The following is a 27271-nucleotide window of genomic DNA, read 5'->3' as shown; positions in this document are numbered from 1 at the left end:
GCTGAGATTTGCCCTGTATGCAACAGTGTGTCTATTCCAATTATTTATAGCCACCATCTGCAATCTTACCCACTGAAATAGAAATTCCAAGAGGACAGGGACCATGTCTATCTTATTCACCACTGTAACTCCAAAGCCTAGCAAAACATACCTCGCAGATTCTCAAAAAGGATTTTCAAATAAATAAATAAAATACTAAATAAATGAAGCCAGCAAGAGCCATAAAGAAAGATTATGTAACATCTTCTGAATGCTGCTACTTAATCGATAATACAAAATTAAAAGTGAACCTCATTCAAAAGCACGAGTAAATTTTTCAAAATATTTAGATGAGAAAAAAAGGCTCGAGGCCCCAGGGTAGTACCCTGACACTGGCCACAGATGCACAAGTGAGCATGGCCAAGATCAGCAGAACTTCTCAGCTGACCTACAGATGCACGAGCCACTGAAATTTAGAATGGTTTGGTGTGGCATTTTTATAGCAACAACTAACAGTATACTCTTTTAAAGTAAGAAAAATTAATTACCAGCAAAACACACATGAAAATGCAAACATGATTCATCTTTATTGAAATGGAAAGTATCTTTAAATTATTTGATTCCTCCTTAACTTCCGACAAACACTTCCCCTGTAGCCACGTTCTCGTAATTGGGGATGAGCAGACCTGGGTAGGATGCACTCAGAAAATAGACACCAGGGACACTAGCAGGCCCAGCACCACCGTGGCAGGTGTCACCTTGCCAGCACTGTCTGAATTCCAGTATTTCTCATATACATCATCCAGGACCGAGAGCACAGCCTCCATGGTCTCCTCGCAGGTGGCCTGAATCTGAGCTGCTGGCAAAATAAATCCATATGTACCATTGTCCCGGAGCTCAAATGTGTATGAGAAGGGGATCCCAATGTCCCGAGCCCAGTCTCTTGAAGACCCTGATGTGGCATCTACAAATGAAAACATGAAGGCAGAGGTAGAAGTTATATTGTGAAAAGACAGGTTTCTATGGCTATTTCTGGGAATAAAGGTTCAAGGCAGCAAATGAGTACATTTCTTCATATTAAAGATTCACCGAGAGCTGTCTTCACCCTCTCATTGATATGAAGCCCCCGTAGGGCAGGAATCCCATCTCGTTTAGCCTCTCTGTCTCCCCTTGCCCCCACCCCCACCCCCCAGAATACCTAGCTTTAGGCCTGGCACATAGCAGAGAGCTGCTTAAAGTTTGTCTTTGAATCAAAGACTAGACAACCTAGTCCTACAAGGCAAGTGAGCTGACATATAAAGGAACAGAAGCAAAATGAGCAACAGTACTAATATTATGCAAATATTATCCAGGTGGTCCTCAGGTGGGTAGAGGAGGTGGTGGCTGGGGATGAAGGAAAGTGGTGCAATGTCCTTTTAACTAAATTCTTTTCTGTGTTAGGTCCTTTCTCCAGGCCCTACCTGCTTTGCTTCCTCAGCCTGACAGGTCCTCTGAGAACTGAATCAACTGACCAAGGGTCACAGGAAAACATTCTTCCCGCTAACTCCTGTACCTTCTCACTTGCGAGCTCCTTTTAACTGAAGCCAGAGGGAGTTCTGGTCTGAGCCAGTGTATTCATTTTTTCTTTTAGCTCACACCTTATCCCTAGAGAGCATAATTCTGGATTTGCACAAACTCCCCTTTCTCCTTGGTCATTTTGATTTGCACAACTTCCTGTTGACCCCAGGAGCTCTTCCGCCCCTCTCCTGCCCACCCCACTCCCCAAAGTCCGCTGGCTTCTTTTGTGCCTTAGATACTATTGAAGAGGCAAAAAAAAAAGCGACTTACATAAAATATCTGCACTCGATCCAACTCTATAATTGGTTCCATGCTTTTTTTTCAATGCATTTGCTGCCTTCTGTCCAACTTGGATCTGTAGGTGGGAAATGCAGAGACAGATATCTGGTGTTAAAAATAAATCCAACAATCCAGAGGGTTGGGTATTTTGTCCAAATCCATCTCCAGAGTTCCAGACCATCTTTCTAACTTCCCATTGGACCTTTATACCCAGGTAGCCTTCTGATACTTCAGACTCAACACACTCGCACCCAATTTCATCATTCCCCCCCAAATAAAGCTATTCTAGTTTCCATATTTCTGACTTACCATGCTCCCCCAAATCCACATAAAACCCTGCAGTCACCTCTGACTCTCTTTCTTTAAAATGGTTACCAAGTTGCATTCCCAGCGCCATCACCCTATTACAGTCTCATTACCTCAAAAATGGACTATTGTCATCTTCTAGTATGTTTCCCTTCCTCTCATCAGTCCTTATCCCAATTGATCTCCTCTGGATTCCAGGTAAACTTCTGTAGAGTAGAACTATGATCATGATCCTGCTGAAGAGCCTTATTCTTAATTGCCCACTGAATTAATCACAAGCTTCTCAGTTTCATTTTTGAGATCCTTTATGATGTGACCCTAACTCACCTTTCTAACACCATATTCTTTATATCCTACTCTAGATGATAGCCAAACTCAAGATTTCCTACTGTTCCCCAGACATGCCCATTTCCTCAGACTTTCTACCTTTTCTCTGGATATTCCCTCTACCTGGGCATGCCTTACCCCTTTTCTCTGCCTACTGAACTTCTACCCAACCTCAAAGGACTTTTTCAAATGTTGATCTTTCCTCAGCCTTTCCTCATTACACCAACTAAATCCTCTTTCTCCCCACTTTCCTCCCCATGGCCTTTTGTTCATACTCTTATAACTCCCTTCTTATTTTTCCTTATAGGTATTTGATATTTATGTCTCATAGGCTTACAGAATTTCAGAGATTGAAGCTACACCCTTCCCCATGTCTACCACCCGTCACCTGAGTACACTGGAAACTCTCAGAACTGGATGATTTCTATTGTCCCAGCCTTGCTCTCTGCAGACCCTTTCCTGAGATCAGAGCCACTGACACTGAGAGATCCAAGTGTATTGGCTGTGTTTATTAACTTTCTGATAAATTTCCTCATGTATCCTGTCAGTCTTCTCCAGGTATTCCCCACTCCAGACTCCCTAATACTTCCCCTTTGATTTTACACAAACATCACCAAAATCCCCTTGGCCACTCCCTGCCTGGACTGTGCTCCACCTTTGCTTTCTTTAACCCTTAAGGTAGCCCAACTGCTCTTGGGCTTACGGGTACATTGGCTCCCCTAACTTCTGACTAGTGATGAGTCTAACTTTAAACCTTATCTCTTCCTTCCTGGCCCTGCATTGTCCCACTGAATCCTAAGGTATGACAGAATGGTACTTGGGAAGAGTAGGGATAGGCATGCTGAAGTTTAAAAGGAGGAATAGAAAAAGGAGTAAGCGGTGGTAGGTCATGTACAGCAGCTGTGAGCAGCAACCTTAGGGCATTTGGGACTTTCTGTGTGTGGTGAAGATAAAACAAAAAAACATTGAAGTGAACACATTTTCAAGATTTTTGCTTCCTCTTTACTCATGACTGAGAATTCTGTCTTGGGCCATTCACCTTCTCTCTCTCTTCTTGAGTAAAAGATTCTAAGTCTGGTTTAGTTCCTGGACTCATGTTGTCCAGAATTGACATGATGGGTAGGAAGGGCTTAAGAAATGCATGAAATAAAGTTGGTTTGAATCATTAACACCGCAAAGAGGTATAGGAGCTATTTGTAGATAGAAGAGAAAATAATAAGAGCATCAGAAAGGGGATTTCTGGAGAGAGAAATCCTGCTAAAGAAATGAAAATGAAGGGTGAAGAAAAAGGATCAGAGTAGTTGCTATCTGTGAGTGAAATGAAGAGCATGAGGCGGGGAGGGGGAAAGAGTTGCTATGATTTACCAGCTACACTCCCTTTTGAAGTCTGCTAGAGACATGAATTGCTTTTAATTATTTTTAATTCCCATATGTTTCTGCATTTCTTTGAATGAAACTCCATGCTAAGTGGTCCATGTGGGACCTTAACTTTTATTTGGGTTATGTGGATCAGCTCCAGGCTATATGTTCTGTCCAAATGGCTCTTGCTTTTCTTTTTTTTTTTTTGTCTTCTGCAGTTCACCCCAGACAACAACTTCTTTCTTCGGATTTACTTATTTTATCCTATGTACTTCCTTTCCTTCAAATCCTGTGGGATGGGAAACAGTCTTCCTATTCCTAGTTTCCTCTTCTTTATTGACACAAGAAATACTGATTTTTTTTTCAATAATTCCATTAGCAATGACTATGGGGAGGTCAATAGGAGTAGGAAGTATAACGTTTATGAGAAGTATACAGTTGTGACCCTAGCTTATAGACTTGGTCCTTTCCAAGAAGGTGAAGTAAAATCCAGAGACTCTGACTTCTCTCCTTAGGGGTGGACCTCCTAATTATTCTTCCCTTTCCTTTTGACACTATAACACAAGGCCATAGAGTGCCAATTTCTCTGCTGCCCTTCTTCTCAGTCCAAAGGAGCTTTAGTCAAAATAATAAAAATCCCTTTGCGTAATACATAATTTACATTTCTAAAGACCTCAAGCCTCCTTAATAACTCCCAGAGAACTTCCTATAGGCATATGTTCACAGGGAGGCACACAAAAAGGTTGATGAAGGCCCTGGCATGTGTGTGGGAGGAAGGAGCTTGGGATGGGATCTAGAAGTTGATATGGGAAGAGTTCAAATGGAAAGAATGTTAGCACTTAAAACATTAGAATTTTTATAGCTATTCTAATTTCCAGAGCAATTTAGAACAGGGCTATATATAGCTATGTTTCCCCTACATAGTGATTGCCAAGTTGTCTATCATGCCGTATAATATTTATCATAATTTCTACAAATTTTTGGTTTTGTAAATATATAGAGATTAATTACTAGTCTCTGGTAGTTGTAAATAGTACCAAAAATGGAGATCTCCTCCAATAGTTGGCTTGATTCTGTGCCTTTGTGCAGTCTATCAGAGCTTACTCTTAAGAACCTAAAACCACTGCTAGCTAGCTAGCTTCAATGAGGTTGACACAAGATGGCAAAATTTTCACACTGTCTTTTTATTGTCTTGGAGATGAATGTTTATGCTAATTCCTCAGCACCTGAGATTGGTAAGAGATACAGAATTGAAGCAACCTTTCTCAATTCAGTATGCCCATTTCTGCATATGGTATTAACAGGTTCTCAGTAATTCCCACCTTCAAGTTCCTTCCAGTCATGGCAATTTCAGTGCCACAGGTCTTTCCTGCCCTTTCACATCCTCTAGTCTGTGGCCAGAGGGCTCTAACCAGAGAACCAACAGCATAAGACCCTCTCACCTTTGAATACAAACTCTGCAAAATGGTCATATCTGTTTTCCTGAGCCAAGAAGAGAACAGAATTCTCTAAAAAATAAATAAATAAATAAATAAATAAAAGGGGGGGGTTACAGGCTGCCTTTTCGGCTGGCAGAAGGCCTGGCCCATTAAGGATCTATAATGGCCTATCTTTGATGGTTCATTTGTGTCTGTCACAGATCCCTTCAAGCAGAAAGTAGACATCTACACAAATACCACAAGAACTGGGAAATAAAATGGGTTCTGGGCTTCTCAGTTGAAATCTCTGTTTCTGCAGCTTCCTTTACTGAGGAAATGAAATTTCTAGAGCTCAAGAAAAGAAGGAAAGAGGACACATCTGGTCATCTAAGTTGATAGGAGCTCCTAGAAGTCGCAAGTCCTTTCTGAGCAGAGAGGCGGTATGAAGAGGCTGAATGAATGTAGCCTCTGGAGTCTGAAGACATGAGTTCCAACCCAGGCTCTACCAATCACTGTCTATTGCTAATTCAAGGTCTCAATTTCCACATTTCCAAAGTGAGGTTATTATATTGTCTTCAGATGAGATACTGGTCCTAAAATCCCTTTGTAAATTGTAAAGTGTTAAGCAAATGTTAGTTATTGTCACATCTTACAAAATGATCACATAGTACAAATGTCCAAAAACACTGTGAGAAAGATATTGGGGTACTACTGGATATTCTTGACTGTTGGAGAAAAGGCTCCCTTCAGCAAAGACTGATAGTGGTTTTTCTTTTTATGCTCAGACATGTGTTCTCCAGGTCATGTTTCAGTGGGAGAAGGACAGGACACATAAGAGAACCAGTGGGTCCCCAGATCTCTGTGAGCTCAAGAGCAGATTGAGCTTAGCCTCCATCCAAGCCCCATGAGGAGCTTATTTTAAAAAAATAGAAAAGAATAGAAAATGGTGCAGTCACTATGGAAAACAGTATGATTTTTTCCTCAAAAAAATTAAAAACAAAACTGTTGTATGATTCATCAATTCTACTTCTGGTTATATACCCCCAAAATTGAAAGTGGCATCTCAAAGAGATTTGTATACCTATGTTCATAGAAGCATTATCTGCAGTAGCCCAAAGGTAGAGACAATTCAAATATGCACTGATGGATGATGGATATAGAAAATATGAGGGCAGCCCAGTGGTTCAGTGGTTTAGCGCCGCCTTCGGCCCAGGGCCTGATCCTGGAGACCTAGACCTGGGATCGAGTCCCATGTCAGGCTCCCTGTGTGGAACCTGCTTCTCCCTCTGCCGGTGTCTCTGCCTCTCTCTCTCTCTCTCTCATGAATAAATAAATAAATAAAATCTTAAAAAAAAAGAAAATGTGATACATACACATGATGGAATATTATTAAGCCATAAAAAGGAAGGAGATTTTGACAGATGATACAACATGGATGAACCTTGAGGACATGTGCTAAGTGAAATAAGTCAATCACAAAAAGACAAATACTGTATGATTCCACTTGTATGAGGCATCTAGAGCAGTCAAACTCAGAAAATGAGAAGAGAATGGTGGCCTTCAGAAGCAACAGGGACCAGGAATTGTTTTAATGGCTATAGAGTGCCCACTGTGCAAGACAAAGGAGTTTTGGAGATTAGTGGCACAATGAGGTGAACATACTTAACACTAAAAATGGTGAGGATGGTAAATTTTAGGTCATGCAAATTTTACCGTAATTAAAAATGGGAAAAAATAATGTTTTAAAAAAGATAACGAATATTACAACAATCCTAAATTTACCCTCCCTTTGATTTGTGTCTGTGTCCTCAGCTGCACGAAAAGGCAGAGGCCAGGCCTTTGCAGCAACTGTGTCTGGCAAACACAGCTTCAGAGGACCCGGATGTAACAAAGCACACTTCCCCTGGCCGGGCTTGGACTCTGCTGGTACTTCCCCTTACACATATCCCTAAGCAAATACTAGAAGCAGAGCTTAGAAGAAAATAAAGCATTGTGTTTAGCAGAGAAGAGAGCAGATATTATTTAGCCATGTTATTTTAGATATGCCATATTCCACTAACAGCTGGCAAGTTCTTTAAAGCACGGTTCAAAAGCTATAATTGCTGAACGGAGCTTCAAGAGAATTTACAGAAATGAAAGCACATTCCTGCAGATTATTAACATAATCGTCTCATTTATATTATAGACGAATACCTAAGATGTCTCCCAACTTGACACTTTACGAAACAGGTAGTTAATTAATGTAGGTAAAGCAGCATTTAACCTGAAGCCTCCCCAGCAGGCGTCTGGCAAGGTGTAAGAAGCAGAAGAAAGAAAATAAGGAAGAGCAGAGAGAACAAAAGCAGGGCTGGAGCCAAAATCTTGAAAATGGAAACCAGGGAAAGGAAAGCAAGGGCCCCACGGAAGTTTTTGTAAAAGCTCTGGTGCTATGGTCTTACCAGTTCCTCGTGGTTACTGGACTTATTTTTCGTGTAGCCATAAGGCGTGAGGATGAGCTGCCCGTAGGAGTGCATGGTCAGGAAGCACACGATGCTCTCCTTCTTGCTCTCCACAAAGCTGGAAACGGCTTTAGTCTCTGGTTCTGACACTGGTCCTGAGCCACAGAATGTTATATCCTGGCAGTTTTTCGATGCGCCAATACCTGGGATATCCAGAAAACCACGAAGAAGCCAACGTGATACCAGTTTAGAACAGATGGAGGATGAGGAGTCCCCCCCCCTGCTCAGGGCAATCTGTGGGTGGCATCGAGGCTTGCCCTGGCTTATCCAAGTTCCTTCTGGTTACATTAAGGAATGAGGACAGTCATTCAGGGAGGAACTCAGAAAGGCAGGAGGACTGACATTCAGATTTAGAGACCAACTCCCCGCTTCCATGGCCCACAAAGAGGATGCAAAATGAAATGGCATTTTCAGTAATCTTTCATGGAAACCTGCAGCTGGGCCCTGAAGCAGATGTTTGGGAACCACTTGTCTGGTTCCTAGGACAGGCTCTGACATAGCCTTATTGGCCTAAGCCTGTCTGTCTGTCTGGCTGTCTCAATGTCTTTTGTCTCATTAGAGCTATTTTGCAAGGACACAGTGATCTGTTCTCCTCAGTGATGATGATAAGGACCAGCAGCCGAGCACCTTGTACAAGCAGGGCACTGCCGTTAGCCCCTCCTACCTGACAACTCATCAAATCCCCACAGGGGCCTACTGATTGGATGGTATGACCACGGACCACATTTTAAATAAGAGAAAACTAAAGCAGAAAGATGAAGACCACACAGCTGCCAAGACTGAATGTTAACCCTTACCATCTGGTTTTTAAGCAGATTGCTCTTTAACCATTTCCCCCTCCTTATTTGCTTCTGATTCACTGGGCATGTTGAGATTCAGAAACATGAACATGCCTTAGGGAGAAGGAAATGTTTGCTTTATTTACTTCTGCTTCCCTGCTATAAAAATAATCTGTGAGGATAATTCTCTTATTTTTCTTTTCTTCATGGAAATTTATATATTTACAAATAAAGTGATAGCTTTCAAACTTTTTCACTTTGAGCTAGGTCTTCTTTGCCCATGTGTAGTCAATCCCACTTGACAAGGGTCCTGCACTTGAGTGTTGCTGGTTCTTACTGCATAGGTAATGTCCTCCCTTAGAGTGAAAACACTGGTCCAGAAGTCCAGAGAGCTGTGCAAAATTAGATATCTATTTTTGAAAGTTATATCTCCAGTAATTCACCTCTGTCTTAGCTTCTCTTCTCCATTTTTTGCTCATCGAGTCACCAACTAAACATGTACTTACTACACCAGGAAACGTTGAAATTTCGATTGAGATCTGTCCCAAAACATGTGCCGTTATTATGGGATGAACGAGATTTCCTCCAAAGCCTATCCTGTAACAGAGGAACATAGAAATGCCTCTGTCCTAGGATCTCATAAATCACAGTGTTGGTGATGAGTGGGTGGGCCTGGAACATAAAAAATAGTCCCTACGATTGTCTGGAAAAACTTGCCTTTAACATAATGAAGCTTGTGCATATAATTTTTAGTCTCACAGATGGGCCAGCAACACCCAATAACAGGAACATCTGTCCAACCCAAGCACACCTACATGTAAACCATCAGCTTGGAGGGAGTATGGCCTTTTCCTCATGAGCAGATTAGCAGTGCCTGGTGGACGTGATCTGCTTAATCAGGGAAAGCTTCAGAGTCATTTTTTATGTCCGAGTGATACAAGATGAAAGGTAAATAGTCTGGCAGATGGAAAAAGGCTGTTCCAGGTGTATCAGTGATGGTCTCTGCACATTTCTGGAAGCAGAAGACTGATGAGTGGAGATGAGCTTAAAGACAAGTTTCTCCAGACAAGCTTGGAGGGAAGAATTTGACTAATACCCAGGCTGAAAAGCTGCTGCAGAAAAAGGGGTCCCAGGAACCACTTTGTGGGGAGCAAAGGGAAAAAGGAAGAAATGAATTCTCTCTAGAAACAGGGATTCTTGTTTGTGGAGTGATCTTCTTTTTGAGACATTTTAAAGAGAGAGTTTTCTTTTAACTAAAAACTTTATGAGACATTTGACCCCTGTGTGAATGATCACAGTGGAAAATGAAAGTTGGGTTAGAATTTATACATCATTTGTACCTGTCATGCTTCAAAACTGGGTGGTTACATGGTAGTATATGAATTTTATACCAATCTGACAGGAAGTCCACCAACTGGAAGGAGGTGGACTTGGAGAAAAGTTAAGTCTGGCTGCAAAACTGGGAAGATGTCAAAAACAAACAGACATAAAAACACGTGCTGGATTTCAATTCTAACAAGACCTCCACTTTCTCCATCCTAAATTTGATGTAGATTGGTGGCTTAACAATATTGAGTTGATTTTTTTTATCCCAAATGGGGTTTCTTTCTTTACCTGGCCACAAAACATTCCCGTCGCTACAATGACTAAGGTCAGTAAAATGAACCTGAGTCAAGATCTAGTTCATGGACTCATCCCGGAACCATGCTCAATGTACTCACAGTTGTCCAAGTATAGATATAACCATCTATATTAAGAACTGGAAGCACGTAGAAGTCCAGGTTTCTAAGGAATCTTCCTATCCTTGGGTTGTCTTTATAGTTTTGTAGAATCTGGAAATTTAAGAAACATTTGAAATGCTCGGGGGAAGAGGTCTTTTTTCAATTTCCTAACAATTTCAACTTAATTATAAGAGGTGATTGCATGAGGAACCTCTACCCTCCTGTTCCCTAACCCTGCCTCAGTTTTCCTATTTGTTGTGGTAGTGGTTCTCAAGCTTTATTTTGCATCAGAATCACCTGGAGAGCTTGTTAACGTAGAGAGTGCCTGGGTCTCCTCCCCACCTCCATCCCCTTCCCCTAATCCACTCTATAGAAGTTGGTGAGGTGAAGTCCCAGAATTTGCATTTCTAACAAGTTCTCCGTTATGTTAATATTAGTGGTTTAGAAACCACACTTTGAGAACTACTCTTTATGGGTTTCTTTCTGTTGTGGCTTCTGTAAAGACTGACACAAAAAATAATTTGTAGGGTGGAGCAAAAATGTAACAATTCACTGAGTAGGTATTTTCCACACCGTAAGTCTCTTCATCTGCGCTTGCAGACTCCTTGGAAAGGCCGTTCCAAGCTCCTCCTGCAGGCAAAAAACTAGGAGTCCTGGTGTTAGAAAATTTGCCCAAGACTATCTGAAAAAGGCAGCACCAGGCTTTACTCATCTCTGACTTCCATGATGTATATTGTCTTCTACATTTAGATACATTTGCCTTCCAGTACAAAGTATTTTGGATCCACTAAAAAGAGATCATAATACCTAACTCAGTTTTCAGTGAAGCTACTTATAAATTCCATTTCCCTTGGGGTGAAGGAGTAACTCAGTAGAGAGCTGCATTGCCTACCTGTGAGCGAAGTGTGCTTTCTACATAGTTGAGATGTGACAGGCATTTTGTTAGGCGGTTAACCATTACAAGAAAGCTAAAGACACTTACTTCTTTCACAAACCATTGGCAAAAAGCTGGGGCAATCCATTCCCTGGCATGAATTCCACAGTCCATCCAAATGATCTTCTTGGGGTTATCGGATGGCTGGCTGATCTGAAGGGGACATTCGTGCTCTGTTACCAAACAATTGCTATAATCATAAGCTGCTGTGCAAGTTATTTGGTTTTTTATTGCCCTACAGGTCCCTTTCTTCCTCCACTCTGTGATCTCAAGCATGAGGCAGGGGTGATGGCAGAGACACCCACCACTATGACCCTTTCCATGGCTGCTTTTGCTCCCCTGCCAGGTACCTTGGGTGACTATTCTTAGGCCCATGTGCTGACTCTCGATGTCCCCGACCCAAAGCCTAGGCTTCCCTACCCTAAACTAGTCTCTATTTATGGATAAAGGCAGAAATGGCCAAGCCACAAACCAGGAGGCTAAATCTCAATATATCTTATAAAACCTTACCACATAGGGTTCACTTACAGTGGTAAAGTATACCAGAAGTAAGGTTCACGGTGTTAAAAATGAATCTTGGTCTTCATTTAAACTTCCTGAAACTGCGAATGCATCCAAATGCATAATTTCCTGCAATACTTACTGAATTCATTAAATCCCTCTCTTCCTTAGAGACTCCACCATTCCCAGTCAACCCAGTCTTCTTTCCTTTCTCCCTGTGCCATTCTTATACATCAGTTCAGCCTCACTCCAGCAAAAAGATCTCTTCCTCTTTCAGAGGGGTGGGCTGGATAACTTGGCAAGTGTGGATTCTCATTGGTGGAGAAGAGGTAGTGAACACTCCCAAGTTTGTCAAAGTCACATTTGTTTTGAATGTAAATGACCTAGACTCCAGCCATTCACTGAAAGCCACTGGGAGGTGGGCTGATGAGGAGTCTTCCTCTTCATCAGTGAGAAACTTACAAATTGAGATAAAGACCAGACTGGATCCATCATATTCAAGGAACTTTTTCCCTAGAGCTTCACCCATTTTCCAAACTGCCAGCATATTTCCTAATCTAACTTTTATCTTTATTCCCTCTTAAAATTACCCCTTTTATGAGTACCTGTGTTTGATTATATATTTATCTCTATTGCTTCCTAATTATACACCAGTTCTACTCTTTAAAATATGCCCCAGACAGGGAATATTTAGATATCTTTTTTGGCTGACTCAGCTCAGAATTTGATGGCCCATTGAAAATCAAGTAGGTAGGTGCCCCATGCTTACCATATCAACCATTCACTCAATTTCTGGGTAAATTCAATTTCAGAACCAATAGATTTTTTTTTGTAGTTCTAGATAACTTTCAAATTTGGGGATATGCTTTGTAAATTAACATGTCTACAGAAAGTGGTAAACGGGCAGTGAACTAAGTAAGTAAGGCAATTCCCAGCCCTCTCACTCACCTTCAAATAATACATGGGCCGGGTCTCATAGGTCATGCCTAGGAAATGCTGTGTCGCCACTCCTGCGTACTTCTCACTTATCTGGATCATCCACTGATAGATCTGAAACAGCCAGGGAGGACTGTGGATATCAATAAGAAAATCGTTTGCTTGCCTCTAATTAAGATAACTGCTTCTCTCATTAAGATACTGAACTCTGGACTATTTGCTCTACATTACGACTCTGTGCTAAACAAACTACGAGACTAAACCACTGAATTATTGCTGATCCCCTCCCATTTTCCGTAAGGATCTACTCTGCCATTCGATCTTAGAACATCCTATTGAACTTCACAAATAAGTTATTGAGAATTAATAATTTCAATAATCCACTGATAACACTTCAGAAACATCATCCAATAACACATCCTTCAAATGGCCACACACCTCTAGATTTCCATGTGGCAGCCAATCATGCCAGCAGTTTCAGGTCAGGCTGATTTGGGTGGATCCTTTTGGGCCCCAACAATATCCTTTGCTAATGCCCACGGAGCCAAGATTAGAGAAGAACTGGAAATGCCCTTCACAGAACATGCCAATAGAAGTTTCTAAATCAATTCCAAATTAATAATTTTTGATCCATTTGAGGAGATCTGAATGGATGTTGATTTAATTACAAGTCTTATGCCATGCTTGGAAAGGAAGGGTCTGATGCCTTCATCCATAAGTAAATAATGTGGGATTCTGTAGTGGTGAGTGGACTGAGAGAATTCATAAACATAAGATATATTATGATAGTCATCAGCATGTGACAGGATAGTCCTACAACTCAGTTTCTGTAGAGTAGAAATACCTTTACAATAAGAGTTATGGTAAATAACCATAATTAATTTGGGATAATACATATTCTATTTGAAAATCTTAGTGTTTTGATTGACATTCATCTTAGCATGGAATATCTGTAAGATAAAATGCACTATTGTAACAGTAATAATATGTCAGTGGAGTATTTTCAATTCAGTTCTGTCAACAGAAGAGAATGACAACTTCTCACAGGGGTATTGTGCATGCTTCTTGATGCATTGAGCTAGATGAAGGTGCCATAAGCCCTGGGAGGGCTACAAACAGCAGTGTAACAGCAGCAATTATTTACCTATTGTTTAGTCAGAAGTACTCTAGGGTATTTCATTTACTTTCACAGAAAAGCTACAAGATCAGTACTGATTTCCTGTTCCACAGGTGAGGAAACCAAGGATCATAGAGGTTAAGTGCCTTGGTCAAGGTCATAGAGCAAGTAGCCAAGCCAGGTGTGACCTATCTCTGATATTAGAGCATTAGCTTTCCATAGGCCTTCCTGGACCTTGTTCAAATTTTTAGAATCTCCAGTACTTGGGGGTGGGGGGAGGTTAATGTTTCAGAAGAATGTGTAAATTCATTCTTGCATTCTTTGAAAAAATTCTGGAAAATATTAATATACTCCCAAATGTTGAGGGAATAAATGGTAAAGCCTATTTGGAAGGCAACTTGTGCATTTATATAAAAATGTAGATGTGCTTATCCTTTAACCCAAAAATTCTATGTTTAGAAATTTACACTTCAAAAAAAGCTTTGCATAAAATCACACACACACCCCCCACAAATATGCATATATAGTAGCTAATTTTTTTTCTACTGTATCCAGTTTCAAAAACAACCAAACTCATTTTAGTAGCAATATGAGTATTTCTTTAAAAGAAATCTTCCCCTCTTAAGAATTACTGCCTGCATCCTTTGCATCCTACAAGAAATGCCACATTTTCAGCTAAATGTGATTAAATCACGAGACCTCTCCACTCCATGTCCCACACCCACATGTGTTACATTGGCCTTGCCTGCTGAAACCGGCTAAGTACTTGACAAACAAGAGTAAGGATTAATTTTAGTCCACGTTCACATGAGCAAAACTGGCTAGAGGATTCTTTACCTCCTTTTCCTTGTGGTTTGCCTTTTTATTTCATATGACAGGATTTATAGCTTCGATGGTGGGGATCAAAAGATGATTTTCTGCCATCCCTTGAACTCAATGCACAGGCGAATCTCAACCTCACATTTTGAAACTCTCTAGCCTAATGGATATTAACCGGTGAATCATCCCTCGCCCCTCCTACAGTAGACTGTGGCCACCACCAAACTCCATGTGTCCTCCCTTACCTCCTCCATAGGGTGATATCTGGTATAGGAATAGGTGTCCAGGCTCTGCCACGGGCTCCCTGTCTCTTCCACAACCTCACGTCTGGGTTGTGCTAGGGATCTGCCAAAGAAAGTCAGACTCAAAGGAGTGAAGAAACTAGAATACCACGAGGAGTGGAAAGCTGATGAAAAAGGTGGTAGAAAGCACTGTGAACAGGATTTGGAGGAGAAAAGTCACTGTTAGAGTCTTCTTGCTGTGACTTACTGACTGTGAGACGTGGGCCAACCATTGAGTCTCCCCCCAAAGTATAGTTTCTTCATCTGTAGAGTGAGGCAAGGACAGCCATTCCAATCTTGCAGGGAAGCTGGGATAATTCAGTAAGATGTTGTAGATAAACATGTTTTTAAATGTGTAAAAGAAATAATAGCTAAGATTTACTGAACCGAAATGTATTACAAGACACTCAAGCAATTTAAATATCATTTACTTCTCTTGAAAACACAGATAGGTATTCTCATTACCCCCATTTCAGAGATGAAGAAATCGAGTCACAGGGAAAGCGTTATTGGGACTGACAATAACTGACAATAATGGACAGCCTGATTGAAGAGCCTACAATATTTTTTAAATTATTTTTTTAAATGTTACTAAAGTATGATTAGCATACAGTGTTATTGATCAGTTCTGGGTGTACATTATAGTGATTCAACAATGTTATTCATCTCTCAGTGCTCATGCTAAGTGTGCTCTTAATCCCCTTTATCTATTTCACCCATCCCCCCACCTCCTGTCTAGCAGCCATCAGCTTGTTCTTTGTATTTGAGTCTGTTTTTGTGTTTGTTTCTTTTTTTTTCTTTGTTCATTTGGTTTCTTAAATTCTACATGAGTGAAATTACATGGTATTTGTCTTTTTCTGTCTGACTTACTTAACATTGTACCCTCTGGGTCTACCCATATGCAAATGGCAAGATATAATTACTTTTATTAAACATATTATGTATAATATATATGATATAAATATACAAACACAAATTTTGTATATATATAAAATATATTTTGTATGTAAATATATTTTATATATATATAAAATGTCCCACTCCACATACAACCTCTCCCACAACCAATATCCTACACCATAGTGGAACATTTGTTGGATTCAATGAACCTACATTGGCAGACATATCTTTATTTACCGAAGTCCATAGTTTACATAGTTTACGTATTTACAAAGTCCACTGTTGGTGTTGCACCTTCTATGAGTTCAAACAAATATATAATGACATGCATCCACCATTGTAGTATCACAGAGCACAGTCACACTGTCCTAAAAATCCTCTGTGCTCTGTCTGTCCATTCCCACCCACCACCCACCCGCCACTGGCAACCACTGATATTTTTACCGTTCCCATTGTTTTGTCTTTTCCAGAATGTCATGTAGCTGGAATCATACAGTGAGTAGCCTTTCAGATTGGCTTCTTTCCTTGGTAACATGCATTTAGCATCTCTCCATGTCTTTTCATGGCTTACTAGCTCATTTCTTCTTAGAGTTGCACAATATTTCATTGTGTGGAAGTACCACAGTTTATTTATCCATTCACCCACTAAAGGGCATCTTAATTGCTTAAGTGGCAATTATAAATAAAGATACTATAAACATCTGTGTGCAGGGCTTTGTGTGGGCATAAGCTACCAGTTCATTTGGGTAAATACCAAGAAACATGATTACTGGGTCACGTGGTAAGAGGGTGTTTAGTTTTCTAAGAAACCACCGTCCAAGAAACTGTCTTCCAAAGTGCCTGTACTATTCCGTATTCCCACCAGCAACACATGAGGATGCCTGTTGCTCCACTTCCTTATCAGCATTGGCGTTGTCCCTGTTCTGGATTTTGGCCGTTCTAATAGGTGTGTAGTGGTATAGCACTGTTTTTCACTTGCAGTTCCCTAATAACATATGATGTTGAACATCATCTTGTAGGTTTACTTGCCATGGGTATATCTTCTTTGGTAAGGTGTATGTCCTGGCGTTTTGCCCATTTTTGATTCAGGTTATTCATTTTCTTATTACTGAATTTTAAGGGTTCTTTGCTTATTTTAAACAACAGTCCTGGGGATCCCTGGGTGGCTCAGCAGTTTAGTGCCTGCCTTTGGCCCAGGGTGATCCTGGAGACTCGTGATCGAGTCCCACATCAGACTCGATGTGGGTGCCTGCTTCTCCCTCTGCCTGTGTCTCTGCCTCTCTCTCTCTCTCTCTCTGTCTCTCATGAATAAATAAATAAAAAATCTTAAAAAAAAACACAACAGTCCTGTATCAGATGTGTCTTTTGCAAATATTTTCTCCCAGTTTTTGGCTTGTCTTGTCTTCTCGTTCTCTTGACATAGTCTTTTGCAGAGCAGAAGTTTTTAACTTTAATGAAATCCAAGCTATCAATTATCTTTCATGGATTGTGTTTTTAGTGTTGTATTAAGAAAGTCATTGCTATATCCAAGGTCATCTAGGTTTTCTCCTATATTAACCTCTAGGGGTTTTGAGTTTTGAGTTTTATATTTAGGTCTATAGTCTAATTTGAGTTAATTTTTATGAAGAGTGTAAGGTCTGTGTCTAGATTTTTTTTTTTTGCATGTGGATGTCCAGTTGTTCCAGTACCATTTGTTGTAAAGAGTATTTTGCTTTATTGTGTTATTTTTGTTCTTTTGTCAAAAATCAATTAATTATATTCATGGAGGTCTATTTCTCGACTTTCTATTCTGTTCCATTAATCTATTTGTCTTTTCTTTCATCAATACCACAGTGTCTTGATTACTGTAGCTTTCCTATCTATTAATATGAAACAGTTCTCCGTTTATTTAGTTCTCCTTTGATATCTTTCATTAGAGTTTTATAGTTTTCTCAAATAGAGCTTGTACATATTTTGTTAGATTTACACACAAGTATTTATTTTGGGGGGTGATAATATAAATAATAATATGTTTTTAATTTAAAACTTCCCTTGCTCATTGCTAGTATATAGAAAAGCAATTGAATTTTGTAGTGTCTTATAGCCTTACTATAATTACTTATTAATTTAAGTTTTTTGTCAATTATTTCATATTTTCTACATAGATGGTCATGTCATCTGTGAACATAGACAGTTTTATTTCTTCCTTCCCAATCTGTGTACCTTCTATCTCCATTATTCATCTAAATACTTCCAGTGCAATGTTCAAAAGCAGTTGTGAGAGTGGACATCCTTGCCTTATTTCTGATCTTAGCAGGAATGTTTCTAGTTTTTCACCATTAAGTGTGAAGTTAACTGTAGATTTTTTTGTATCTGCTCCTTTCGATATTGAGGAAGTTCCCCTCTATTCCTAATTCACTGTTTTTATCATGAATGGGTGTTAGTGTTTGTCAAATGCTTTTGCTGTATCTATTGATTCTGTATCATGTGACTTCTTATTTTTTGCCTATTGATGTGATGGAGTATATTAGTTGATTATCAACAGTGAAACCAGCTTTGCATACCTAGGATAAATTTCAGTTGGTGGTTGTGGTGTATAATTATTTTTATGTATTGTTGATTCAGTTTGCTAATTTTTCTTAAAGACTTTATTTATTTATTTATTTATTTATTTATTTATTTATTTATTTACAGAGAGAAAGAGAGGCAGAGGGAGAAGCAGGCTCCATACATACACAGGCCAGATGTGGGACTTGATCCCAGGACTTCAGGATCATGCCCTGGGTGGAAGGCAGGTGCTAAACTGCTGAGCTACCCAGGCATCCCCAGTTTGCTAATATTTTGTTGTGGGTTTTTATGTCTGTGTTCATGTAAGATATTGATCTGTAGTTTTGTTTTGTGTTTTTCATACATTTTATTTTTTCTGATTCTCGTATTAGGATAATGCTGACTTCATAGACATCAGGAAGTATTCCCTCTGTTTCTATCTTCTGATAGAGATTGTAGAGAATTAGTATAATTTCTTCTTTAAATGTTTGGTAGAATTCATCAAAGACCCCACCTAGGCTTGATGCTTTCTTTTTTGGAAGGTTATTAATTATTAAGAATTATATAAAGAGGGATCCCTGGGTGGCTCAGCGGTTTGGCACCTGCCTTCCGCCCAGGGCATGATCCTGGAGTCCCAGGATCAAATCCCACATCAGGCTCCCTGCATGGAGCCTGCTTCTCTCTCTGCCTGTGTCTCTGCCTTCCTCTCTCTCATGAATTAAATAAATAAAATCTTTTTTTAAAAAAAGAATTATATAAAGAAATTTATCTCTTTAATAGATATAGGCCTATTCAGATTGTCTACTTATTGTTTATCTTTTGATAGTTTAATAAAACTATTCCATTCCTCTTGTCTATTATCTTTTGACAGTTTATTTTATTTATTAATTAAATTAATTAATTAAATTTATTTAGAGAGGGAGACAGAGAGTGGAGGCGAGGCGCAGAGGGAGAGGGAGAAAGAAACCCAAGCAGAGTCTGCACTGAACGTGGAGCCCCATAGTGGGCTCGATCCCATGACCTTGAGATCAGACCTGAGCTCAAACCAAGAGACAGATATCCAACTGACTATGTCACCCAGGCATCCCAGCAAATAGTTAACTAAAACTATTCAACTCCTCTCCTCTACGCCAGATATTGTGTCAGCACTTAAGATAACATATTAATGCGCCTTATATAATTCATTCTCATTACAACCTTGTGAAGCATCATCATCCATGTTTTATAAATTAGGAAACTGAGGCCAAGAGCAATTAAGTAACTTGCAAACAGTCACAGAGCCAGTAAGTCATACAGTTAGTACCTTCTCTCTATGCTACACAAATGTTTGATGAATGTTTTAGTTCCCTAGCTAAAAGGCTTTATTTAGTCAAGAACTAGGATTATAGTTTCATTATTAGCACATACTAGCTGATAATTCATTTACCCAAGAAATATGTATGGAGTGATTACTATGTTAATAGCAGCAGGATGTGAGCCTTTGGAGAAGCTGTGGCGTGAACATTTGGATAGTGACCTTGCATTGCAAGGATATGTGTCAGAGATTGAATTAATGTTTCAATGACTTTTATCTATTTTCTCATTTTTCCTCCCTGAACATTTGTGATATTATATCTTCTCTTTCCTTAAACCTTCATTTCCTATCTGTAAAATGGGAATAACCATACCTTTCCAAAAGATTCATACAAAGATTAAATAAATTAATCCATGTTACAGTGTTAGCACAATTCTGACACCTAGTTAATACTTAATAAGTGTTAAGACACACCAGGAGTTCAAAACAAAGCAAAGCAAAACACTATTCAGTTACAATAGTTTAAAATAAATTGTATGGAGAATAATTTAGTCACCTAAGTGGAATTGTCTTCAAACAATACCAAACCACAAAATATTTTGATAGAATTAATTAAAACTCAAGTTCCATTTATAGCTACATAACTCCAGTAAATGTATTGACTAGATTTTAGTTTTTTAATTTGGTTCATTTAGCACCATGTACCACTATAATAGAAATCAATTTCCCTACACAATTCCATGACTTTAAACTTGGAACTACATTTATTATTTTTAATTGCTGCTAATATTTATAAAAATTACTAATATTAATAAGAAATGTTATTCTTGATTTAATAAGTTCTTTACCCTCAAAATTGTAAATGTTTTTATTACATCGTTGAATGAATTTTACCTTATGTACCTTGTTCGAATGAAAATCTCATGAGAAAAGATTGTTTAAATAATCAGTTAAAATAATGAAATTGAATTTTAGAAGGAGATTAAAAGAAGCAAATGTTATTTAAAATATAATAGTTGAGTAACAATATGTTTCTCCATGTTATTCAGGGATTTATTTCTAATAATTATCATTCATTTAATTTTTTTGTAAATAAGCAAGAGTGCTTCATTCAGAGAGAGCAATTCTAGTATAAAATACACATACTGGTGGAAGCAGTATGTTGAGGCTGATTGACAAAACATCTAATCATTTAAAAAGAAAATATGTACAACCGTTGGTGTCTTTAATAAAAATTTAATCTACATATAAATTTTCAGGAGCATAGTTCATGTCTTTATCAAATAATCAGAAAATATATATTTTTTATGATACCAGTTAACCTTTATTGAGTGCTATATGCTAGGAACTGATAAAAGCATTTATAGTTTCATCTTATTTAATCCATTCAGTAACCCAAGGGGTTGGTACTCTTGGTACTATAGGCAAAATTAGTAATAGATAATAGTAGTGGAAAAGTAGATTTCTTTCTTACAGAATTTAAAATCTACTTAAGGGAATAGATATAAATAAATACATGAAAAACAAAATAACTCAGCCATTAAATAATAAGGCATAAAGTGCGATATGAAAATTGCCTGATTGACTACCAATTAAATGGTACACTAAGTGTTCTGAAGATAGGGATGGAGAATTCCTAGCTCAAGTGCAGTCAGTAATAGCAACCAACATTGTCCTAGTAATTATGCATGCCAGCACTGTTCAAAAAACTTGATATATACACTTATTTAATCCTGACAAAAACCCTTAAGATAAATTTTATTATCTCGGGTTGTTGTTTTGTTCTGAAGATTTTGTTATATAGGCTAAATTATGCTTTAATTATACCTTAGAGAATCAGCATAAAATATTAGCCCATTTAAAAAATTGTCCAGCTATGATTTGGACTAAAAGAAAGCAAAATAAGTATCAGCATTATAAAGTCACACAATAAAGAAAACAATTCCAATGCTTCTTTCAGAAAGGAGAGAGGAGAAGAAATGAAGCAACTGAGAAGGACATCTTTTCAGCCATCCCTTCATCCTTCCTCACATTGGCTGTCCTGCCTGTCCTGTCCTGCCCAGAAATGCGATTATCAGAGAGGCTTTTTACAACACTTTTGAGACAGAGATGGTGGCTATTCAGAGCGACTCTGTTCCATCCTTCATATAGTTCAGCAAATGTTTGCATCTTTATTTATCATAGTTACCTACTCAGTGGAGTAAGAAAGTGAATTACACAAAAAGCAGGGCTGGTCCCAGTGAATTCCTGTTTCAGTTGAGTTGGTATTCTCTGGCAATTCCACAATATAGAATGGAAGAAACTAACGGTAACTGGATACCCTCAAGAACCAATACTTGGTTTTCCCCCTGCTAATATCTGCCAAATGTGTGAGCATTGGATGACGAGGTCCATATAACATGCCCAGTATTGGATGACGAGGTCCATGTAACATGCAAAAAAAGAGAACTGTATGGGATCTGAGTGAAAATCTCTGCTATTAAGAATGCTTATCATTTTTACATGAGATTAAAGACAATACTTAAATCTCAGAAACCCAAATACTTAGTTCAAGCAATGTTTAAACCATATACTTAGAAAAGGCAATTCCTTGTTTCTAGGCAATGTCTTGGGTAATGCATAATGCATGCAGAGGTAGGAAAAGCTAGCTAATCCCCCAAATTATCACCAGTCTCATCTCACCAATCAAATGAAAAGATTATTGTACTTTGTGTATTCTTTTTGAATAGGAATTCGTAAAATGTTTAACAGAGAAAATTATCCTTGGGTACATTATTAATAAACACTGTAGATCTAAGATAGTCTAGTGGAATTTTGATTGGAATGTATAAAGAGGCAAAAATCTAATGAACACTGAGGCAAATTTTGTATTTTCAATACGTAGGAAGGATACAGTTATATGAATATTTCATGATAGTAATGTATTTTCAAACTTTTTTCCTTCTTCTAAAATTAACATACACGTATCATGGAAAATTTAGAAGGTATGGAGGGGAAAAAATAAAAAAGAGAAGGAAGGAATAATCTTCAATAATCCCACCTCCCTGAGTCATTATTGATATTTTGGCATATTTCACATCAGCCTTTTATCTGTGCATACTTTTTCTTAAACATAGTGCAGATTATGTCTACATATAATTTTGTATTCACTTCCTTGTATTGCATATTATACCAGAAACATTCCCTCAAATCAATGAAAAGGTTTTATAAACATTAATTTTAATGACTGCATAATATTTGACAGTAGGTATATATTACATAGCATCATTTATTAAACATTGTCATCTATGCTGGATATTAAATCTATTTCCTCTTTTGGTTTTTTGCTATTGTAAATAATTCTGGAGTTAATGACTTTTTGCATAAATCTTTGTGCTCATGTCTATTTCCTTGAGTTACATTCCAAGAAGGAGAATTAGTGGGCCAAAGATAATGAGTATTTTCAAGGCATTTGGTTCATATTGCTAAATCCCAGCTCATTCTACAGATTTACACTTTCATTGGGAGTGTGCAATATATATGAGTCCACCTCCCTAAATGCTGAAAAGAAAGATTACAAAACTCATAATCTTTGTTAATCATAGGTTTTCTAGACTATTATTATGTCATATGTAATGGATAGAGTATCAAAAATGACAAGTAACCTATGTTTTGCGTTGGTCAGAGCCATTTAAAAATGGACATATTTTCTATTAGTAAATAATAATGAAGATGCAAACAACCACTAAGGACCAAGACTAGCAGATTTTAAATGTTTTCCCCAAGTGCAGTCAGAAGCTGCACTTTAGTTATCCAATGGAAGCCATCCTGTCTGAGTTCCACTGCCTGAGCCACATCACTTCCATAAGCTAACCTGGGTTTGAAAAACATTTTTTTAAAATCTTCATTAAAGAATATTCACAAAATGAAAAATAGTTGAAGAAAAAGGGGGGAAATCACTACCAATTATAACAATGACCATTTTGGTACATATTTTTCCTTTTATTTTTCTAAGTATCTTATTACATTTTCTATTCTGCATTGTTTTTAACATAAAACATGCCTTTTCTCATGCTATCAACATTTTTTCATAATCATTATTCTAATAAATAATATTCCATTGTCATATATCACATGTAAACATTTACATAACCTAGTGTGGGACATTAAAGTCATTTCCAAACATTATAATATTTTACATAATATTTATGTTACAAATAAAACTACATCTCAGCACATAAAACTCTTTCCATATTTAGTTTATTTTCTCAAAATAAGTTTCCAGAGACAGGGATACTTACTACTTCAAACAAATGTGTAAGTTTTAAGGCTCTTGATAACTTCTAAGCAAGGTGATTCTTTTTCCCAATCAAAGCCCTGCAATATATATGTAAGTCTTTGTCTCTAGTTTGTAAATAATCTCGGAAAGATAAATGCAGTATCTATATGAAACCAAGCAAACTGATGAAAAACATTAGATGGCAATGTCCAACCAGATTTTAGTGCCATGGAGATCGTGGGCTCTCTTTCTATATTTGAAATCAGACTATCAAGCTAAAAGATAAGCTGAGGTTGCACCATTCATCCGGGGCAACAATCAGAGTAAATTTCCCTAGTCTACGAAAGTTTGTTGCAAGATTCTTTTAACTATAAAGCAAAAGAACCACGCATGTTTGGTGATATATATCAAATGAACAGGATGAACCATGTGTGAACAAAGGAAAATATACATTTTATATGAAAACTATACCATACACACACACAGAATTCAATATATATTATATATTTAGAGAAGTTCTGCATCATGAATAGGAAAGAACACAAACATAAGCAAATAATAAAAGCAGACATTTTATAAACTAATACAATGAGTAATAATCAAGACAAAACATTTAACTTTATTAGAAATCAACAAAATGCAAAGTAAATCAACTGAGTATTTTCACATGTAAACTGATGCAACTTTTTTAGGGGGCAATTTAGCCATGCATAGCAAGATTCTCACATTTTTCTCAGCTTCTGACCCAGGGATTCCTCTTCTAAATTATATTAGGGAAATAAAGATTTGCAAAAAACTTTCATGTGGTTGGATGCTAACTATGGCATTATTTGTAAAAATGGCAAAGTAGAAATCAACCATATGCCCCACAGGGTAGCAATGATGGAATATTATTCGTGGTTGCAATATGTTTTAAATGTATTATGAATGTCATAGGAAAATTCCTACAATATAATTTAACTCAAAAATTCTGGCAGTAGTACTGAATACATAATTATCTATCTATCCAAAAATATTAGCAGTAACTAGATCTTGGTGAAATTTTAAACGCTTTAAACGTTTTTTTTCAAAAATTAGAATAATCTGATTTACCAATTGTGAAACTGTAAATGAAGGATATAGAATTTTCATTATCATTTCCTTTTTTCAATCATTAAATATGACATATCTACTGGTATTTATCATATTTTGTGCTGGAAAATGTTTATTAGATATTTATTCATTTATTCAAAGATTATTAGAGTAGTGTTGAATAATAAAACTTCCACAGACTTTATTATTCTCATCTCATGGCAATGTGTATGAGTAGGCAGTGTGTATGATCTTGAAAAAAGCTTTCTATTTAGACCATCTAAGTCAAGAGAGTCAGTCCCTCTTCCCATTTCACACTCACCCATCATATCCCAGCCCCTCAGGAATCAGGATCCCCAAAAGACAAAGGGTCCCAAGCAGAGGCTTCATCTTCTGCAGAGAGAACTAGAAAATCCTAGGCTTTCTCCTGTAGGTCAATGGATCAAGCATCTCTGAGAACGCATAAAGGCAGAGGCTCACACAATCAAGATAAGGTAAGTCAGTTAATGGATGTCTCAGCAGAATTCTATGTGAGCAGTTGTTTATTAACTCTATCATGTCCTCAAATAGCTTTTTTCTTATATAGCAGTAAACACTACCATTGGGTTTTTCCTTTATCCTTGAAAACCAAATTTATACAAGCTCTTGGTTCCACAGATCCAGAAAGAAGTTTCTTCCCAATGTGAAGTCCTCATTGAGGAATCCCCGTCACCTGTACTTAGGAGATCATTATTCCTGCTGTTCACCCTCCCTCCCTATGGGGTCTCTGGGCATAGAGGATTTTATGTCTTCTGCCCCAGATATGGTAGGCATGGTTAGTGTTAGGATTTCCACTCCCCTCTTAAAGCTTTATTTTGAGTCAAATGCCTTCTCTTCTTCTGAGAGATCACATCACCAGCTTCTTAAACAAATTCAGGTCTTTCCAAATCTGAGCAGTGAAAACCTTTTAAATCCTCTTCCAAGTGGATTTCCCCACACAGTACTCTCACATAAAGGACTCTCTCAGATACCCCATCATGTTTTCAGACAAACTCAGATATGCCTAAATCTCAAACATGACTACCAAAAAGTAAAAGCTCAAGTTAAGATCATTGCTAAAAGTCTAACTGAGCAAGGCAAGCTTTAGTGCAGAGAAATAGAGGACTTAAACGGAGTCCTTGGCATTTGGGGGCTCAGTCTAAATCCTTTGCTCTGTATCCACTCATTCATTCATTCATCCATTCACTCATATAAAAATGTAACAAGTACCCACTATATCCCAGGCAATAGTACAAAGATGAAAGCACACAGAGATGAATGAGGCAGACCATGTCTCTGCTTTATGGAACTCAAAATAGAGTTGAGAGAACAATAAACAGGTATACAAATAAATAATACAATTTCAAGTAAAGGAAATCAAAATAAGAAGATAGAGATGATCATGAGCCAAGACTATATTGAGATGGAGAGGTTTGTTCTGATTTATTTAAGATGATTTTCAAGTTAAGTTCTAAAATGATATGGCTCATGAAAAAGGTTATGGGAAAGGTGTGCTAGGTAAAGGGAGTAGCATATGTAGAGGTCTCAGGGAAGAAATGAACTTGGTCCCATTAATGAACTAGAAGAAAGTCAGTGTTTGAGTAAAGTGGGACTGCGAGAGTAATGGAAGACGAGGTCAAGGAAATAGGCAATGGGATAGATCTTGTAGAGACCACAGACCATAGTATGGACTTTGAATATTATTTTAAGAAATCACTGAAAAGATTTTGGTTTTATATTTTAAATAATTTGTCTGACTGCTGCATAGAGTGTAGGCAAGAGACGGACAGAATGGAAACAGAAAGGCCAGCTGGGAGGATACCACAGCATTCCAAGGCAAAGATGTTGGGGCCTCAGACGTAGTGACGGTACAAATGGGCACACTGGGAGCTTATTTTAGAAGCAGCTCTAACAAATTTCCTTATGGAATAATTGTGAAATGTGAAGGAATTAGGAAACTCAAGGACAATTCCTAGACTTTGGGGCCATGAAAGAGAGTGAATAGTGGTGATTTTTTATGAGATGAGGAAAATTGAGGGAGGATGAGATTTGAGGAGAGGAAAATTCAAGAATTATATTTGGCTCTTATAGGTTTGAGATGCTTATTAGATATCGAGGGGATTGTCAAATGGGCAGCAACTATGGCAAGCTGGAGCTGAGGGAAGTTGGGGTGAGGTACATAAATTTGTGATTCCAGCTTGTAAAAGATGGTGTTTGAAGCCACACGAGGAGCTCATCTAGGGTGTGAATATAGATCGAGAAGGCAATAACAAAAATTGAGCCTTGGGCTGGTCTAACATTTAGAGGTCCTGGTACAAGAGAGGAATCCAGCAACGGAAATTAAGAAAGAACAGCCAGGGAAGTAGGTGGAAAACTGCGAGACTGTTGTGTCC

General features: G+C 38.1%; 1 protein-coding gene across 2 annotated transcripts; it reads right to left on the bottom strand.

The window, feature by feature from the left end:
• Positions 1-543: 543 nt before the first annotated feature.
• CPO (carboxypeptidase O) lies at positions 544-25369 on the bottom strand. 2 transcript variants are annotated; one of them, XM_038585103.1, is made up of 9 exons: positions 25183-25369; positions 14776-14875; positions 12607-12708; positions 11206-11310; positions 10224-10334; positions 9009-9099; positions 7664-7866; positions 1807-1891; positions 544-943 (listed from the first exon to the last, which is right to left on the bottom strand). In XM_038585103.1, exons 1-9 carry the CDS (start codon positions 25248-25250, stop codon positions 681-683), a joined length of 1128 nt encoding a protein of 375 aa, XP_038441031.1. In that variant the 5' UTR covers positions 25251-25369; the 3' UTR covers positions 544-680. The 2 variants fall into 2 exon arrangements, with proteins under 2 accessions (XP_038441031.1, XP_038441032.1); XM_038585104.1 differs by having other exon boundaries at positions 12607-12727; positions 25183-25199.
• Between the last annotated feature and the right edge of the window lie 1902 nt (positions 25370-27271).

Source organism: Canis lupus, chromosome 37 (assembly GCF_011100685.1).
Source record: "Canis lupus familiaris isolate Mischka breed German Shepherd chromosome 37, alternate assembly UU_Cfam_GSD_1.0, whole genome shotgun sequence".
Taxonomy (NCBI): domain Eukaryota; kingdom Metazoa; phylum Chordata; class Mammalia; order Carnivora; family Canidae; genus Canis; species Canis lupus.
Note: the sequence above shows the minus strand (reverse complement) of the source record. Positions and strands in the feature narration are given on the sequence as shown.